This window comes from Pygocentrus nattereri, chromosome 12 (genome assembly GCF_015220715.1).
Source record: "Pygocentrus nattereri isolate fPygNat1 chromosome 12, fPygNat1.pri, whole genome shotgun sequence".
Taxonomy (NCBI): Eukaryota; Metazoa; Chordata; class Actinopteri; order Characiformes; family Serrasalmidae; genus Pygocentrus; species Pygocentrus nattereri.
The window spans coordinates 30599128-30618672 of NC_051222.1; the positions used below are offsets into that span (position 1 = coordinate 30599128).

The window sequence follows — 19545 nt, forward strand, 5'->3', positions numbered from 1 at the left end:
ACATCTCAGTACCTTTAGTCAGGGAACATAATTGTACCATAATCCATTGAAATGATATTGTCTAAGTTGTACTGACTCCACACCCCGTCTCACCTCCAGGACTTTCATTTCATTGCTCTGTTTTAAAACATTCAGTTATGAAAAGGGACAAATATGTACTTTCCCACTATTTAAGGAGCACAACTCGACCTTAAATCCATCCACAGTTGTACCTTTGTGGGCACACTTACATTGTTTGTACCTTGATGAATGAAAAACGTACCTACACAGTATCTTTATTTCTAACAGTGTAAAAACACTGATTGCAACACAATATGATACAATAATGTTCCCTAACTAAAGGTACTGAAGGGTGGTGCCCTCAGGTGGTAAAGACATGAGGGGGTCCCATCCCAGTGACAGTTTAGCACCTGTTTTCTGATTTTGTACAAAATCGTCACGTTTACGTTTCAGCCTGGTCCTCACAATGGGCTAAAAACAAACATACACAGAGTCAGACACACACAAAACACAACCCCTAGGCAGGAGGCAGGTAGCGGTGTCCGCTTTCTAGCTCAGGGACGTGTATCCAGGCAGGCAGCAGGGAAAATAGCTCCACACAGGCGTTTCTACCTCTTTTAGCACAAACTATGATGAAATCAGTAGGTCTGCCTCCGTGAGCACTCAGCTTCAGTGAATGTGTCACTTGGTATCGCGAAACTAGACGGAAACTGAGTAAAGGCCACGTGACCAGCTGTCAGACCGCAGAGAGAGAGAGAGAGAACCGGTAGTTTTAACTTGCACTAAATTTTACGGAAGAGCCGGTAAGACTGTCTGAGAAGCAGTCAGTCTGTGCCTGTGCACCCAAAAAGAGATGCACTGCCGTAGAGTCTCCTTATAGAGTAGACCCACCACGGAAACTGGTGCATCTGCCTCACAGCTTTTTTTTCTTCCTTTTTCACGCCATCCACCGGCTTCACCTCCTCCAACAATGACGGTAAGTCCCCGAAAAGCCGCCTGAACAGAGAAAAGGAGCGAATAAACGACTTGTTTCGGAGAAGGGGAGTAACACAGTGATAGGGAGGCATTGCTAAGTTGTCCGTGCGCTCATGTAAGTGGTACGGAGTGATGAAGTGGGCGTGTCTACCGCGAGCTTTCATTTGCATACGGCAGCAAAGTTTTAACTTAAAGACTTTTTATTTTATGCATTGTGTGATTTTACTGATGTCACTGAGCTTCAGATTATAAATATACAGGGCAGTTTAATGTCCGGTTTATCCAGGCCTGACGTTGTGTGATACTCAGTAAGCACAAATTTGACCTACTTTGTAAGTTAAACTGATTTTTTACGTCGCAGTGCTCGGTTGTACGAAACATCTTAAGTTTTCCGTTAAGGGACACTTTACCCTGTGTGGGGTTCACAACAAAAGACCTCAAACCTTTTTAAAAATTAGCGTTATCTAACTAACTAGCTTAGCTACGTTAACCGCTAGCTACATGCTCTTACACTTGCGCCTTAGCAAATCCTTCAAATCTTCAAATGCTCAAAAATAAATTACCTTCTGGCTTTCCAGCAGTTGGCTAGCAGGAGAATAACAGTGGTGACATCTGCGCTCGGAAAAGTAAAGAATTTAATCGAAAATATGGAAGAAATTAAGTGTTTTCTTACGTTAGTTTCGTTAGCGAATCTTAGCTTAACTGCAAATGGCCGTTATCCGGGGCTGACCGTCTCCATGGCAACAGTCGCACCTTTACATTTACACTGCGGTTAAAATAAGCGAATAAATTAATATATATATATTAAAAATATGTAATAAACCGAAGGATGGGCGATATGGCAAAAAAAAAAATAATGTCACGATACTTCAACACAATTTCTTTATATATGATATGCAACACCATAATTCGTTTTTTTTCTGAGATTTAACAGGTGAAATAGAGCCCACATATAAAAATACCACAATAATAATAACGCTAATAAACCTACAAAATCATTGAGTTTGTTCAGTGTTTTACAAGCTACTGCGCTAAATTCAGGTAAACAGGCCTAATTTCGCTCACTCTGTAATGAAACATGTAGTCAGTGTTTTTTAAGTGCGTCCACGAGATGATCAGAAAAGCGTATTGAATCACAATTCATTACGATAATGATGAAATATCGTAGTCTGGTTTCCTAATCTGAGCAAGTCTAACCCTGAAGGAAGTCGTGTTTATTAAAAATCGCTGATGGAAATGAGCGCAGAGGGTCGGCGCCTCGCGCGCTCTCGGGTCTCGTGCAGGGGATTAGGACTCTGAGGCCAGCTGCCGCTTCTCGCCTCTCAGCGGGGTTGAGGTGTTGTTTGAGACGGTTTTGGGGCCTAAAAGGTAAGAAGTTGAAAAGTTAGACTCACTGTAACACTCGTTTATTTATTCTCTTTCGTTCAAGCTTGACCCTCTGGACTTTAAAAAGGGATGGATGTTCATGTTGGACGACACGGCAGAGGTGCGTTTTTATTCTCTCTCATTCTAACTCATTCCTTATTTGAGCTATCACGAGATGTTATCTCCAAAAAGAGAGATATCTCTAAAAACAATCCATTTATGTCTGTTTGTGTTTTTAAGGGAGGTTTATATGAGTGTTTTTATTTACACACACATACACACACACACACACACACACATATATATATATATATATATATACATGCACACATACATATACAGATACACACGTATATAACAACATGATAACATAAGGATACACAATGAAACAAAACCTCATATCATTTTTGATTTTTGTTGTTTTTCATTTTTTCACATAGTTTGAAAATACCTGTTGGCGCCTATATATATGCATATAATTTAAAAGTGGCACAATTTTAAAGTGACCAAACTGAAAAATTTAGCCACTGCTATGTCTGTTGTTCCAACACTGTTGCCCAGTGTGTGAAATACCCCATGGTGGTCCCAGGGTCCCACTGATCTTTTGGGAAATCATTTCCAGGTTTATAAATATGCAACAGCATGTTGTGAAGCTTTTCAGAGGTATCTCAGGCATAGTTACAGTTGCTAGGCAGTGAGGGACCAACTGGGTGAACCGGTTTGCTGCAGGGCCACCCTGAGGCAGACCAGTGCTGCATGTCTAGTAAGAATATCAAGGACAGAAGCTGATACAGCTAAGCTGTAGCTGACAGCATAACATCATAGGTTTATTTTCAGGGACCCCTTTTGATTCTGAGACATTCAGGGACTCCAAGAGGTTATTTGGGGGGTCCCGGACCCTCTAGAACCTTTATTTCGCACCTGGCTGGTGCTGCTGTACTCCCTAGAGTGAGCTTTTATGGTTTAAATGCTGGAAAAACTCCCTTCTGATGATGTAACTTAAAGGTAGATGGAAACATACAGTTGTTTTGGGGCAGATTTTTACAAGTCCTAGCTGGTGAACGCAGAAGGAATGTTAACTGTAGTAACTTGAAGTGTAGTCTTGAAATCATCATTACAAGGGAAAGAATGGATGACTCAAACGACAGAAATGTTCAAAAGAGGATAAAGTTGGCAAAGTAGCTACCAAAGGTGCCTCACCTCAGTGTGGCTTCTTCAGCCTATTTGGCTGAAAGGGTAAAAACTTGTCTCTGGTGTACATTTTGCGCTGAATAAATATAGAATTGCTATTTTCTTGTTTGGTGGCCGAGATAAAAGTAATACCATTGCTCACTTGGTTGGATCTATTAGTGTTTAGGGGCTAGGCTAGCCATCAGGATTGGATGGTACCACAGGGATTCCCAGAGGTTATATACTACTATTGTAGTGAGAGAACACTGATGAATGAAAACATAAAAAAATATATAAAATCATGAATTCGGTCAAACTGATGACGCTGAGGGATATAGTGATGTTATTCAGAATACTGCATAAAACGACAAATAACAAAATAAACTCTGGTTTTAGGCCAGGATGCTGCTTTTGGTGTTGGAGCTTAGCTAGTTACCCACTTTAGGCTTGTAGGCAAGCTTATATGAAAAGAACAAGCAGCTGAAGAGAGGCATTATGTGCAGGTTTTTAATTGTAGCTAGGTTATCTCTATCTGACTTAACTTTACCTTTAACCAGCGTTTATCATGTTTTGTCTCCGTGTCAATCCAGACACTTCCACCAATATCCTATGTCATCCTTGCTTGAAGTATAAATGGACTGGAAAAGTACTGAACTCTTCCAGCCAGCATCGGTGTACTAGCATTTACTCTATGTGTTCATTTCTTTCTGTATCTCTTCGTGCAGTGGAGGAAGTTCTGGTTTGTGCTTGACAACTCTGGACTAAAATACTACACTGACCCTGAATCTGAGGAGGTAAGCCAGATCCATCCTAATCAGAAATACCACCACCCTAAAGGAGCACAACTGAGGTTTTGTCCAGCAGATGGTACTGTAGCTCTGAGCCGCTAATCTCATTAACTTTTCCCTGAAAGTGAAAGTGGGACAAGAGGGCATTTTCTGGCCAGTGAGTATTTACACTGTTTGTCCAGTAATCAAGGGTATTAATAGGGAGACCCCCACACTAGACTTTACACTAGACTTTGTTGGAATATGGCTGTGTGGATTTGATTGCATTCAGCCACAAGAGCATTAGAGAGGTCAGGTACTGATATGAGATGGTTAGTTGTGGATAAGTTGAATTTATCCCTCCATCATCGTTTTTTCCCTGCCTTTGTAAACAAAGGTGCTATAAAAATGGAAATTAGTCTTATTATTATTATTATTTTTATTATTATTATCCCAAAGGTAATAATAAAGCGCCATCACTCCAAAGAATGCAGATACACTGCTGAACAAACCCAATGCTCGGCACTTGGCATTGAGCATGGTGACCTTAGGCTCATGTGTGTCTGCTCCAGAGCGTCCCATTCCATTAGTCACTGCTTTTCTATGAAGCTTTTACAAGCTGTTTGTGTGCAATTGCATGCCAGTGTCAGCAATGAGGGCAGCCTAACCCCTTTCACAGAGGCCAGGAAATGCAATTTGTGCCTTTCTTGGAGGTCCCTCACTTGAACTGTGCATTTTTTCTTTAGTAACTTAGATAAAATGTATTTTGATGGAAATGTGTTTGATGTACAAACCGATGGTGAACAGAATTCTTATATTTGAAGGTGAACAAGCAAGTTTTTTTTATCGTGACAGACATTTTTTTCAAGAAAGCCGCAGTCTTGCTGACTGTATTACACCAGCGCTGTCATCTTTGTGGAGTGATGAGAGCAGTTTTCGCAGCAGGGTCTTCTCACCTCTCCTTTCTCACCACCATTTGCTTGCTAGTGGCTCAACACAGAGCCCCAGCATTTCACACACACAGATTTTTTAATGAAATTTTATGAAATTGATTTTACAGTATGTGAGTCTATTAAGCCTGAAAGAGGTTACAGTAACTGAATTGACTAAATATTAGGGATGTCTGGATACTGTTAGACAAATAGTGTGTAAGTTCTACCTGTTGAGTGTATTTATGTCAGAGGCCTAAATAATCTGTGCCAGACATTCAAAAATCCATTTTTTTTCTGCTCTGTATCACTTTTTCCTTCTCTATTGGACAACAAAGCTTAACCTAAAGATATAACTGACTTAATAATGTTATACTTACTAGGGCTTTTATCTGTGTCTTGAATTATGTCAGTCTATACACAGTGAAAATACATTAACACATCCTCTACAGCAAACAAATATGACATACTTTAAAATATTAGATATATTAGATATATTTTTAGAACATATTGAAAAAACAACTAAATATAAAATGTGCCATAACTTTTGCACAGGGCTCATTTCATGTTTTATTATTTCCCAACACGTTAAATTCAGTGAATAAAGAGTAACTGTCCATTAAAATGTGCAGAAGTAGAATAGCGTTCCCTGTAGAGGGTGCGTTCACTTATTTTCCCTTAGAAAATGTCATTTGACCGGGGTACCCAAACTTTTGCATACAACAAGTAAACAGATTTGTGTTTTTATGTGTAACAGAGGGATGAGCCAGATGGAGAGATTGATGTTCGCCGCTGTGTGAGAGTGGTGGAATTTGAGGCTGATAAGAACTATGGTCTCCAGATACATGTAAAAATTCATTTTTACCTTTGCCGTGATCAGTGTTTATGTAGAATTTTGGATGTTTTCATGCCATACTACTCAAATATCTGGAGAAATACCATCTTCTAAATACTCTGAATGCTAGTGTACTCAGATGTTGTGAAGGTGTTATTTTAACATGAAGGTGCTAATTTCCTTCAGGGATTCATTGATTTTACTGATTTTGGTGATTTCCGTCAGTTTGCTGACTGTTCTAAATGGATGTCCTGTTGGTGTACAGACACGAGATGGAGAAGTAACCTTATCAGCCATGACTTCACGCATCAGGAGGAACTGGATCGACATTCTGCAGAGACACATCAGACCCAATGGATTACCTGATATCACACTGTATGTAGTACCTTCTTCATATCATTAAATAAAAATGAACTGCTAGTTTTGGCAAATAACCATATTTACAGTTTCCATAAGTCACTCAGCCAAGACATGTTTGGTGTCTGAAGTTTGCTTCTTCTTCTGGAGCTACGATGCTAATGTAGCCAACAAGTAACGGAATCTTATAGCCCCCAATTAGCATGGTGCTAACTGGATGCCTAAATCATCATACACTCGCCCCAAACTGTGAACTGTGCACTGATAACAAGCTGAGTGGTCTTTAGCCCAGAGGACACAGTGTCCATGATTTCCAAAAAGAATTTCAAATGTAGATTCATCGGACCTCTGGACACTTTTCCACTTTGCCTCAATCCAAATTAGATAAGCTCAGGCCCAGAGAAGGTGGCAGCATTTCTGGATTCTGTTTATATATGTTTTTTTTGTGTGAGTTTTGATTTGCATTTTGGATGCAATGACGAACTGTTTTCACAGGCAGTGGTTTTCAGAAGTGTTTCTGAGCCCATGCAGTGATTTCCACTACAGAATCATGGCTGTTTTTAATGCAGTGCCGCCTGAGGGCCCAAAGATCACGGCCAGAAAATGCTGGTTTTTGGCCTTGTGCCTTATATGCAGAGATTTCTCCAGATTGTCTGAATCCTTTAATGATATTATGTACTGTATATGCTGAAAAGCAACAGTTCTTTGTTGTTTTCTGTTGAGAAAGGTTATTTTTGAGTTGTTGCACACAGCCTTTCACAGAGTGCTGAACCCCTCCTCATCGTTACTTCTGAAAGAGTCAGCCTCTCTGGGATGCTCATTTGATACCCCATGATGTTACTGACCTGTTGCCAATTAACCACTGGGTGTGTTTTTAGCATTACACAACTTTACCAGCCTTTTGTTGTGCCCCTCCCAAATCCTTTGGAACGTGTTGTTGGCATCAAATTAAAAATGGGCAAATAGTTTTCAAAAAATAACACAATTTCTCAGTTTCCACATTTGATATGTTGTCTTTGAAGTATTTTCAACTAAATGCATGGTTTAAATGATTTGCACAGTGTTGCATTTTGTTTTTATTTACATTTTTCACAGTGTCACATCTTTTTTGGAAACAGGGTTGTACATACTGAGAGTGTCAGCCAGTTTTAACCCTTTAAACTGCAGATGTTATTGTAAAAGAAGTGGAGAACTTTAGCAATGGACTGTATCTCTTTTTCAGGCACATGAACAGCGATAAGGACACCTCTTCATCACATCCAGATCAACATAACTCGGGTTCAGAGGTCATGAGCCCAGTGCAGGATGAGCCGGACATGATGTCATCACCGTCTACCAATCAACGGGAGGCAGGCGTGGGGCGAGATAAGGATCAAGAAAAGCGTCTGGAGGACAGAACTAAGTGGTTCCAGGAAGGACTCTTGGACAGAGAGGGCGAGAGCCCATGGGACAAAGTACAGTTGAAGAAAGGTACGGTGGCCTCAGTGACTCATATGATGCCACAGATCTCTGAGACCCTGATAGGGACAGACATTGAGAAGAAGTGGGAGGATTTTGAGAAGATTCCTTTCGGAGAGATGATGTTGATTTCGTCAAATGGCTCACAGGCTCAACCAGCAACCAGTGAGGCACTACAGAAAGAGGTAGCAAATCAAATCCACTGTGTCTCTGATGTTTTTGTGGCAATCAAACAGTTTTAAAAGAACAAAAAAACTGTGAAACAGTCCCAGACACTACACAGAAAACACATTGAGAGCAGGGGTGGGTTTAGTTATTCTGGGTCTCTAGGCAAAATACAGGAATAAGGCCTCTTGGATGCACATTTTTAAGTTAGTTGAGACTCTGGGCTCCCAAGTGTCTACCTGCCAAAAGTTAGACCTTGAGCTTAAATGTAGTTGATATATATAATATTTCTCATTTTGAGATAGTTGTAAGAATATTATAGTGTTATGTAACTTATGTGATAATTTGGTACAGAGTAACTTAGAAATAACATGAGATTACTATTTCTGGAAGTAATTAATAATGTAATGAGAGACGTAATGTCCAAGTGTAGATTATCACGTTAATTGCCTCGTTCATACCAGTCTGTTTCACGTAGTTTTGTCATTATAACCATGGCGGCGCTGCATTAAAATGACTTAAAAAATAATCGCTAAATTGCATATGATCAGCTAATTTTTAAATATATATCCTCGTTGTCCAATAAAACATGTATTTCCATTTTTTTCTATATTTACTTCTACATCATCTGAGTGTAGCAACTGCACTTCATGTAAAGCGAAGATTTCATGATGACTCCACCAATAGAAATGCTCCAAATTTGCTTGGAATAAAATATCTTTGCGTTAACTTGCATTGAAAGTAAGGAATGTTTTTGTCCTCCCCTGTAAAGTTACTATTATGGAGATTTTTCTTTGGACAGTGCTGATATATTTTTTATAATAGGTTATTTAACATCATCATGTACAGCATATCTAATTTCATGGAGCTCTTAGCTCATGGGGGCCCTAGGCTAGCTGACTACCTTTGCATAGCGCAAAGACCGCCCCTGTATGAGAGCTTAAAAGTGGTCTGAAAAGCACCGGAGGGGGTCTACCTCTGCTAGAAGGTTGGCCCCCTGGATCCAAGAGATGTTTACGATCCATAATCCCAAATTTAACCTGCCCTGGAGCAAGTCAGGCTCGCAGCACAAGTTGCCATGGAGATGTAGCTTGTTAAAAAGATCCACAGAAAATCCAGGATTAGATCAAACTCAGTTTAAAATTAACTACCTTAGTGCTAACTTTAATCCTGCTTTGAGAGACAAGGTCCTATTTTTCTGTCTCCACTTCTGTATCTTACACTGTGTACTGTAGAAACTCAGTTTTCTTAGGAAAACTTAGGAAACAAATTGCCTCACTTTTCATAGTGTGGTAGTTGACATACATTGAAGTGAAGTTCAGCATCAAAAGATATTTTTCAAGTAATATTTGAACATAAAATAAATTTAAATGTTACATTTCGTTTCTGGAAGCTTAAATTCTTTTAGTAAAATATCAGGTTGTTCAAAAATAGGCAAACCTGTTTCACTGTGTAGAAAAGTGCACTATTATCACTGTTACAGTGTATCAGTGTCGTCCATTGGATCTCTATATGCTGCAGTAACCACATTGCAAATGCAAATAGTACATCTTACAAGAAAAAAAAACATAGTTTATTCAATACTAACAGAAAGGTTAGGTTTACTGTCAGTGGTTGATTGCTGTGCAGCTGTATTTAGTGCTAGTTCAGAAATGTTGAGACATATAATAATATGTAATAATATAATAACCATAATGAATTGGTCAGATAACTAAAAGTCTGAGATTTAAAATCATCCAGTTAACGTACTTGAAAGCTCTTTACTTACAAGACTTTATTTTTTTGTTTTTTTTACTTTATTTTTAGTCAATTAGCAAAAATACTAGCTACTGGATGCATTTCACTCACAGTAATCTACTTTACCATATTGACCCCTTTTGCACAGTATCCAGAAAAAGCATGTTTTGGAGGTCCTGCAGTCCAGTTTTGAATTGAAATATTTTAAATTAAATTCACGTTATTTTAATTGTTTAATTAAATGTTAATTATAATTAGAGTAAAACAAATTGGTTTGATTATATTAATTAAAATATCAGATTTCCATTCCATCTACAGAATGGCAAATAGGAGGTCTGCAGAAAGGGGGTGACAGTAAATAACAGTAAAATAGCAACATCAATTTTACAGTCAGATTGCCACAAGATTGCCGTGATGTAGCAGTATTCTGCTGTTTGCTTACAGTAATAAGCTCTAATTAAAATACAATATCCATTCTTTTATTCTCTGATGTCTGGTCCAGCATTTTCAGCTGATATCAGCCTGATAGTATCAGATTGTTGCCGTCCCTATTAGTAACTTAACATGAGTTTGCCTTGAATTTGCTGGGTGAAATGACAGTCAAATTTCTTCATTTCGCAAAAGCAGAGGGAAAAGTGTGACCAGAGACATTATCAGAAGGTGTTGCTAAAGGGTACACCACCAGGGGGTGGTGTAAACAGGCTACTCTTGTATCGCAAAAGCAGAATACTTTCAGCTCAGCTACACTTTGGCCTGTATTTTGTTCTCTCAGGTCCTGTCACTGAGGCAGCAGGTTGAGGCTCTGCGTAAAGGCCGAATCGGAGGTGGGCCCATCGTCCCCTGCGGCCCTGACACACCCTGCGCCTCCAAACTGGAGCAGATAGAGAGAGAGCACAGAGAGAGACTGCAGGAGATGGAGAGAGAGCACGAGAGAGAGAGGAGAGAGATGGAGAGAGAGAAAGAGCGGCTGCTGAAGGAGGAAGCACAGAATGCCATACAAGGTGAATGCTGTCATCCATACTGACTAAAAAAAATCTCTGCAAATCACAATAAACATCTCTTCTACTTCTACAAATGTGGTCCAGATTAGAAGCATAGGATCTGCACTTTCAACACATTTTCTCTGCAATGAGCTATGAGTGTGAAACCAGCATGTTTTCACCACCGCCAGCTGTAATTATAATTGTAGGGATTAACCCACATTTAAAGTAGCACTTTAAGCTTTTACTTATAAAAACTATCATCAGTATCATTTATGGTATAAGTAATAAAAACAAAAATGGAACATAACAATAGTACTAACAATTTCTTGTCGTGGCAGTCCAGTACAAAAGAGGATAAAAGAGGAACGGTGGTATAAATTCATGCTGTAACTATTCCAAGTTCCATGTAAAGACATATTATACTGTGCTTTTGTTTTATACTACTGACCCCACCCATAAAATAAACAACACAAAATGCAGTAGTGCAGAAACATCTCATACACTGCAATAATAGAGTGTTTAAATATGTTATTTTAGGAAAACAATCACACTACACAGTCACCATTCTGGCATCTTAAAAAACATTAAAACATTTTGTTTCTTCATATTTAGTTCTTTCCAGTGGTCGTAATTTTAACACTAGAAAGTTTGGTCAGTAGGGGAAGCAGTACACTCACTGCTTAACCTCCAACTCTGTCTATGAGCACAGCAATTGGCTTATGAGCCACTGAATGCTATAATTTTGTTGGCTTCCTACAGAAACGTCTGCATGAATTCATTCGTGCTTCATGTAAATAATATGTAAAGCTGGTAGTGTTCGCCTGGCGCTTGATTTCACGCACTGGCGGTGATTTCATTTTATGCCCCAATCTCTACTCATTTCTACACCATATGAAAGCTTCAGTAATCAGACCCAGAGCAGTTCATACATCATTAAAGGTGGTCAAATCTGCACTCTTTTGTACTCCAATTTGGTGAATAAGGACCACTGTGATAGTTCTTTCATTTTTATTCTCTGACACTTTCTCAAATAACTTTTTCCCTGACTGTTGCTTTTGCTTTCTTTCTTCTAATAATGAGATGTTTTAATGCACTTTTCTTCGTAAAATTCAAGTTGTCTCACTCTCACTTCTTCGTTTGTATTTCTGGCAGCCATGGAGGCTCTGAGGAAGGCCCATCAGGAACAGCTGGAGAAAGTGAGAGGAGGACAACAGACAGACTCCACTCTACTACTGTGAGTGTGCATGCTGATATAATACATACCATTACTGTTCATTCGCTCTTTCACTTAAACCTTGATTTAAATCCAGACTAAACTGAAGCACAGCCTCATGTATGTTGCAGCTGAGTATAATAAATGTAACAAGAGTCAAACAAACAAAAGAAAAACAGTGGACAGTGAAAATGAAGTAGATATTAAAATAATTAAAACAATACAAGACATAATAAATATCCTCAGATTTGTGTTTTTATCTACCAAAAACCTGACATAATTAATTTTTAAACAACCATCCATTTTTACACCGACCTCACTTTATGCCTTGAACTAAACAGGCCATTTTTATTACTGTGTCTTTAAGACACTGCTGAATAGACCCTCATATATCATTTGTTGGGAGTTTGATCCTCAGCAATGGCAAAACCATCTATAGCTGGGAGTCAAAGAGAATGTAATTGTCCTCTCTCTCACTCAGTGTGATGCCAACCAACATGTGCTTCTGTTAGCTAGCATGAGAGAAATAGCAGTTGAGCTGTTCAGTGATATTGCATTAGAGGCATGTTGAAAAGATGCAGCGGTGATTCATGTACACTGGCGGAAGCACATGCTCGCCTTCCTTCCCAGCTTGGCAGCATTGTGTAATGGTGGGACCTAACTAGTGAGTCAAACCGGCAGTGACTAAATTAAGGACAAAAAATAAAAAAATTGCTTCTTCTCCCAGAACAAACTGATATATAAAATGGGTAGGGAAAATTTGTGAACAATGTTTAAGTTGGTTTTTCAAAAGTATCCCGGGTTGTTGCTAAAGTGTTACTAGGCATTTGCTGTAGTATCCCAGGTGATTGCTAAGGGGTGGCTAGGCCATTGCTATGGTATCCTTGCTGATTTCTCAGATGTTGATAGGCCATTGCTAGGTTATCAGTGGTGGTTGTTAAGGTGGCTAGATCATTAAATGTGCCCTATTCCTATTCCTATTATTATAAGTTAAATTATAGAAATTAATAGAAATTGTGCAATAAAATCTCAGAAAAGTGCCATATTTGAGGTTGTTCTCTGTAGAGGATCTGTTCTCTTTTTGTCTGTCTCTCATTTTCTGAACCTCCAAGTGCTTCACAGCATATGTGCATTTAAATCACACAAGGCTATAGGATACATGATAGAAAAGGGAAATGTAGAATCTCATTAAAGGAAAGATGTTTGGTAAAAAATAATCAGTCAGTATTAAGTGAATGGGGGGTGGTGGAAGATATTTGAGTGCTGATGTATCAGGTGTGTCCTGCTGGAGAGCCAGTTTGTAACTGAAATGTTGTTCTGCATGAGCAGTGAATTGATTTTCAATGGATTCATTCAAACAATCAACAGATCAATTAACTCAATAAAGTGTACATCTGTTCCTCAGTCAATGAATAAGCCATAATGGGTGTGTGTGTGTGTGTGTGTGTGTGTGTGTGTGTGTGTGTGTGTGTATCTTTCTTGTATTTGTCTTCAGCGAAATAGGCACAGTACTGTGCAAAAGTCATCTGGTCTAGTCAAAATGGCCATTAACTACAAGTTATTCAATTTTCACAAGATATTTGTGAGGATATTAGGTAAGACAATCCTCTTGCATAAAGTGCAGGAAAGTCAAAATAAAAAAGTTTGAAGAAAAACAGGTATTTCCAAAATTGGAGTTTAAAAAATGATTAAAAGCTGCAGAGAAAATGAGACTCCTAACAACCACCTGACAACCACCTGGAAGACCTGGTAGACACAGACACTGTCCCCATCAGATAAACAGCACTTCAAGCTTTCCTCTCTGAGAGAGAGGAGAAGATCAAGCTCCACTCTGGATTCAGATCTGAAAACATCCACAGGAGCTTCTGTCCATCCTTCCACTGAGAGACACTCAGCTATGAGACACTCAGACAACTCACTATGAGTCTGAAAGGATGTGGAGCTGTTAAGAAGCTCTTACTGAGAAAAGGAGACGCATCAAACAGAGAAGCTGAACAATGGACTGACCACCCCAGAGTCCAGACCTCAGCATCACTGAATGTGTGAGAAATAGAAAAGGCAAAAGCAAATTGTAAGACCAGAATTTGTAGGTGTGAAAAACATACCTGGAGTTTTCTTTAAAAAAGAATGGAATACGGAAAGTTTTGATATTATGTTGTTAATAATTCTGTATTAAACTGGTTTTCTGCTTTGCTTCTTGGTGCTAAAAATGAATGACTTATACTTAATGACCATTTTGATTGGACAAACAGTCATTTTGCTTTAAAATGTGCAGAGGTGTGTTCTCTGTGGAGTCCACTTATTTTTACTTTGATACTCAACAAAAACGTTATTTGATCAAAGGCACCGATCGTTCCATACAACTGCACTGTGTAACTATTGCTGACGTAGTCATTTGTTTATGTATTTATGTATGTGGATGTTAACTTTGGATCTAAATAAAGTTCAAGCAAACAAACAGATGTTCAGATATTCAGATGTGTTTGTGCTTTCAGGCCGGAGTCTGTGTCTCTGCAGCAGGAGTTGGAGGGTCTCTCTGAGCGTTATTCTCAGCGGTGTGTGGAACTGAGGCGAGTGCAGCACACGGCAGGACAGAAACACACACTGATCCAGGAAAAGGAGAGAGAAGTGCTGCAGCTGCGCAAAGAGAACCAGGTACAAGACCGCAGCAGATAGTGCCATTTTCCACCCGGCAGAAATATCCATACTTTGATCAAGTTCTCATCACATAACAGAACTGCGAAAGTAGGTTTAGTTCTCTTTAGCTTGTGAAACTTGCCAGTTGCAACGATGGAGGAACTTTAAGCTCTGAAATACCTTTTACTGCATTTGGTTTTATGAGAGGTCACAGACTCTGGCTAGTTAATGCAATCCATGGCTTGCACTATTTGCAGCCCCCCGATGTGTCGTGGCTCGGCACAGTCGGCCAGCAAGAAGGTTAACCAGCTCAGCCACTCGGTACGGTATGGATCGTTTGGAAATAACAACAAAATGAGTGGCCATGGGTTTGTAACTGTACCGTAGCAAAATTTCAAATGGACTACAACACATATTGATCCTATATGAAGTGATTCAGTGCATCATTATTCTAAAATTATACCACAACTGAGATTGTTTGTTTTTCAAATGATTCAGTGATCATAATTCTCCAAAATTATACCACAATTGAAACTGTTTTATGACTGTCATCATCAGGTCTAAAATTGTTCCATGATCCAGATTGATTATGATTCTTTATGAAACTATTCCATGCATTATAAAATGTATTTTTATATATTAAGTATATAAAACTTTATTTATGTATCACCTTTCATGCTCAAGAGCAGCTAAAAATGCTTAAAAAGAAATGCAGGCAATAATAACATGCGTAGCCTTCATGTACACCAATGTGCAAAAGTCTTAGGCACCTAAACACATTGTTAGCAGCCATTTATCTGGGTTAGGTGTCAAGTGTGGTCTTGCTAAAAAGGCCGACCATATATCACTGGAATATATGCAAATTAACATAAATACAGAGACGTGTAACACATTTTTTTTGTTTCAAAAAGTAGGTGATATCTTGAGGGGGTAGTTTGAAGAGAGTTCTTAGCCAGAAACACTTGATCTTAACATAAAGAATTATTGATTGCCAATACCAAGTGTCCAGTAATAACTACAGTTAAAGCTTTCTTTAGGAGAGGTTTGGAAACAAACACATCACCATACACAGAAACACTACTTACTGTTTTAATATCATTTGTATTTATTCTACTACCACAGTGTTTTTCTCAGCCAACGAAATGCTTACTGCAGATAAATGGCTTCCTCAGTACTGTATGTCAGGCAGATGTGTAATGACTGGGCAAGACTTCATTACAGGATGCTTGCTTGCTCTAAAGAGACAGATAAAGACTTTCTGACACTATAATGTTTTTCTCAGATGTCACTCGTAATCACTCTTCAGTGCAGTTAAGCTCTGTCAGCACAACCACAACATCCTGTTCAGCACTGTAGTCTAGCATAGGCCCTTTCACACTGACCGAGGACCAAGCAAGCCAATCCAAAGTTTCACCTTGAGTTTGTGTGCAGGCTGATCTCAGGCCAGTGTGAAAAGGCTTACTCAGATCAGAAGCGTCACTGTCTGTCAGGTCTGGGTCTGGTGTCATTTTCCTTTTCGTCTTCATACAGGATCTGCAGGCGCGTCTGACTGAGGAGATGAGCCTCATGCGATCCTTCATCACAGGTCAAAAGTCTGGGGTCGTCTCCATCGGTAGTCTGGAGCACAGTTCATCAGAGTTAGAGGTGAGAGGTCAGCAGTAGGGCCAAAATACTTAAGTGTGACATTTAATTTCCTTGCATTTCTAGGCAATAGCTTGGCAAAAATGAATTGAAGTACATTTTCTTCCATTATCCCAAATGTAGTCACGCCAAGACGGGTTCGGAGTCTGAAGTTTGCTTCTTTAGTTTTGCGCTGGAGCTCAGGGGCTAATGTAGCTAACAGTAATGGAAGCTTACAGCGACTAATTAGCACTCAGCTAACTGCATCACACACATGCCTCAAACCACACCAGGAAGGTATCTCCAACAGACTTGCAACTGATAGTGTATGACATAGCGTTATCTATAAGACGTCCAGCCTCAGTGAGGCTGCTGTTGCTGTTTATAGCTTATGCTAATGTACTTTTGTCTATGTTTATATATAACAGTGTGTTAAACAGTGTGAGAAACCATATAAGCAAGTTTATTTGATATTACTGAACAACCAGGCAGTTTGAGAGGGGTATGGGGTAAGTTAGACATGCAGTTAGTGTGATTTAGGCATGCGCTGTCCTCATAGCTTTGGTGCAAAACTGAAGAAGGAAAGCTCAGACAACAAATACGTCTGGGCTGATAGATTCACTTTGGAATAAGGGGGGAAACCGTGTAAATTTGATTTTAAGAACCATTTTTACCAGTAGGTTCTAATTTGTTTGGCCTAACTTCAGAACATGTAACATGTTTGAGATTTAGGAGCCATTCATTCAGATATCGTCGTCTGATGGAAAAGCTGGTTGGATGTTTAATAGTGAGACACTGCCACCTAGTGGTCAAAAAGCATTCTCAGCTGTTATTTTAACCCCTTAAAAACTCAGGCTTATTACATACTAAGGCTTATTATTCAGTAACTACAGAGAGGTCACACTGCAAGCTGGCTGGGCTATTCTTAGATTATAGAAGTGAGTAATAAAACTTTGGGCCTGCTGGCAGACCCATTACCAATAATGAGGTTAAGAATATGAAGGATTTCCAATAATAATTCTCCACTGACACTGGTGTAAACCATGTCCAGGCACAAGTGGCACAAGTATTAAGGTTTGGTCAGTTATCTTTTTATCCTCTGTCATGGTTAATTACTTTAGGATTAGTTACATTTTCACTGAATGGTTTACGGTAACGCCCTTATCTGTGTCTGTTGCAGATGTTATTGAGAGTGAAGGAGAATGAGATTGAGTACTTACATAAGGAAATCGGCTGTCTCAGGAACGAGATCCAGTCTCTAACTAAGGTAACACTTGACCATGTGCTTTTTATTCTTCTCTAATATTTTAAAGTGAGCATTCTTTTAATCTCATGCTGGAAAAGTGGTGCATTGAACATTGGGGCCCCGACTTAAGTTTGGTAATGAATTGGCAAACTAGACTGAAACGTGTGCATTGATTCCACATGCATTCTCAGCCCACAAATGTACTCTTTCTTAGTCACTGCTGCTAGGTGAAGTGGGCTTTACAGAATAAATAAAAGATAAATAAATAGATAAAAGTCCTGTTATACCTAAAAGGAAACTGTAGTGCAGCAAGTCTTTGTTTAAATACTTGCATTTAGAGTGTTATTCATTTTAAATGCAGTCCAGCTCAGTAGCACAGCATTTTAAAAGTGGAAACTCAGTGTTATGTAGAGACTGTAAACTCAGACCTAAATTCATTAAGGTAATTGGGATTTTTGCCAATGCAGTGTAAATCTAAAGAATGCATCTCTGGGCGGAGCATGGATAGGTCGCATAATTACACCGCTAAAGTCATGCATCATTTCGTAGTCAGCATCATACCCATGTTAAGAACTCTGGGTCTGAGCAGAGCATTTCTTGAAGGTCATTAATGTCGCACCCTGTGGATAACGAAAAGCTTCCAAACCTCATGTGTTTGTCTTACATATATTGATCTTATCTACATTCATTTCTTCCTATATTCTTCCCACTTTGGGGCAGTCGTGGGCTAGAAGTTAGGGAACTGGCCCTGTGACCGGAAGGTTGCCGGTTCAATCCCCAGTGCCGACAGTACATGACTGAGGTGTCCTTGAGCAAGACACCTAACCCCCAACTGCTCCCCGGGCGCCGTGGATAGGGCTGCCCACTGCTCTGGGCAAGTGTGCTCACTGCCCCCTAGTGTGTGTGTATTCACTAGTGTGTATGTGGTGTTTCCCTTCACGGATGGGTTAAATGCGGAGGTGGAATTTCCCTGTTTGTGGGATTAAAAAAGTATCACTTATAAAAATTATCCTCTGCATTATGACGTCTTTAAGGAGTTGAAATACAAATTCTAAGCTACATACATGCTAAAAGCAAGCTAACATTCCTGTACGTTGAAAGGACGTCACATGAAGGAGTCCACTATTAAAGTTCATCACCACTATATACCAGTACCAGCTACTCAAACTGTACTCTACTACTGCCACAACGTCTTAACTACCACAGTTTGACCAAGCCTGCTGGTTTGTGAGGGGTTTGCCCTTTTTTGTGAGGTCTTTTAATGTTAATTCATATTTTGGCCCCAGAATTCAGAGAAACCGGCGATATCTGAAGAAAAAATAGAGTATTTCTGTTCTCCACAGAATGTGATGACAGCATTTTTGAAAACATGGCTCAGTTGTTTCATAAAGCAAACCAGCTTTGTCCCAGATTTTCCGATATGGGAATGTTGACTTCAGACATCTAAAAGAAAGGAGTGTAACTGTTGATGTGTATTCATGTGAAAATTACTTACAAATTTAAATACAGTACATTTATATATGATTATATAATCAATGTTTTCAGTGCATAGACTAGTTTTAGCTCACCATATTCAGAACAGACAGCAAATATGACTTCAGTAGCCTTTTATTCCCACTTCTCAGTCTATTCTGTTATGTATCTGTGTCTGTGCAGGAGAAGCAGGAGCTGAGCGAGCGCTACAAGGCCGTGTACGTGGAGCTGAGTGGAATAAAGGGGCTCAGTGACAGAGAGATTATGTCTCTTAGAGAACACCTCAGACTGACCAACGCTGCCCTGGAGGAGGAGCAACTGTACGGCAACAGCACTAACCAATAAGACACAGAATGGATGGATGCTTTTATCAGCCCCCATCTATAACAAGGCGGTGTTTGGATTGATTTGATTCAGAAATGTACACTTTTCACATTAATAACAAAATAATACATCAACACAGTTGCTGCTTTGCAGTTTACTCACCTTCAGCAATAACTGTGCTGATGTAATATATTTATTCATGTGGGAATCATTTACATGTTTGTCTCAAGTCAATTCAGTGCAACTTTGGACAACAGGGGGCACTGATTTGTTTACTGAATGAGCGACCAA

The 19545-nt window shown here is 39.4% G+C and overlaps 1 protein-coding gene across 1 annotated transcript in view; it reads left to right on the forward strand.

Annotated features, from left to right (window-relative positions):
- The first annotated feature begins 799 nt into the window (after positions 1-799).
- triobpa (TRIO and F-actin binding protein a) overlaps positions 800-19545 on the forward strand; it is an 18881-nt gene continuing 135 nt past the window's right edge. The window contains exons 1-12 of the mRNA XM_017716480.2: positions 800-976; positions 2405-2461; positions 4236-4304; positions 5964-6053; positions 6307-6416; positions 7621-8041; positions 10531-10759; positions 11894-11975; positions 14450-14609; positions 16122-16235; positions 17392-17478; positions 19114-19545. The exon at positions 19114-19545 is cut by the window's right edge and continues 135 nt beyond it. Coding sequence (XP_017571969.1) covers positions 971-976; positions 2405-2461; positions 4236-4304; positions 5964-6053; positions 6307-6416; positions 7621-8041; positions 10531-10759; positions 11894-11975; positions 14450-14609; positions 16122-16235; positions 17392-17478; positions 19114-19275 — 1587 coding nt within the window. The 5' untranslated portion in view covers positions 800-970 and the 3' untranslated portion in view covers positions 19276-19545. The remainder of the gene's footprint in view (positions 977-2404; positions 2462-4235; positions 4305-5963; positions 6054-6306; positions 6417-7620; positions 8042-10530; positions 10760-11893; positions 11976-14449; positions 14610-16121; positions 16236-17391; positions 17479-19113) is intronic.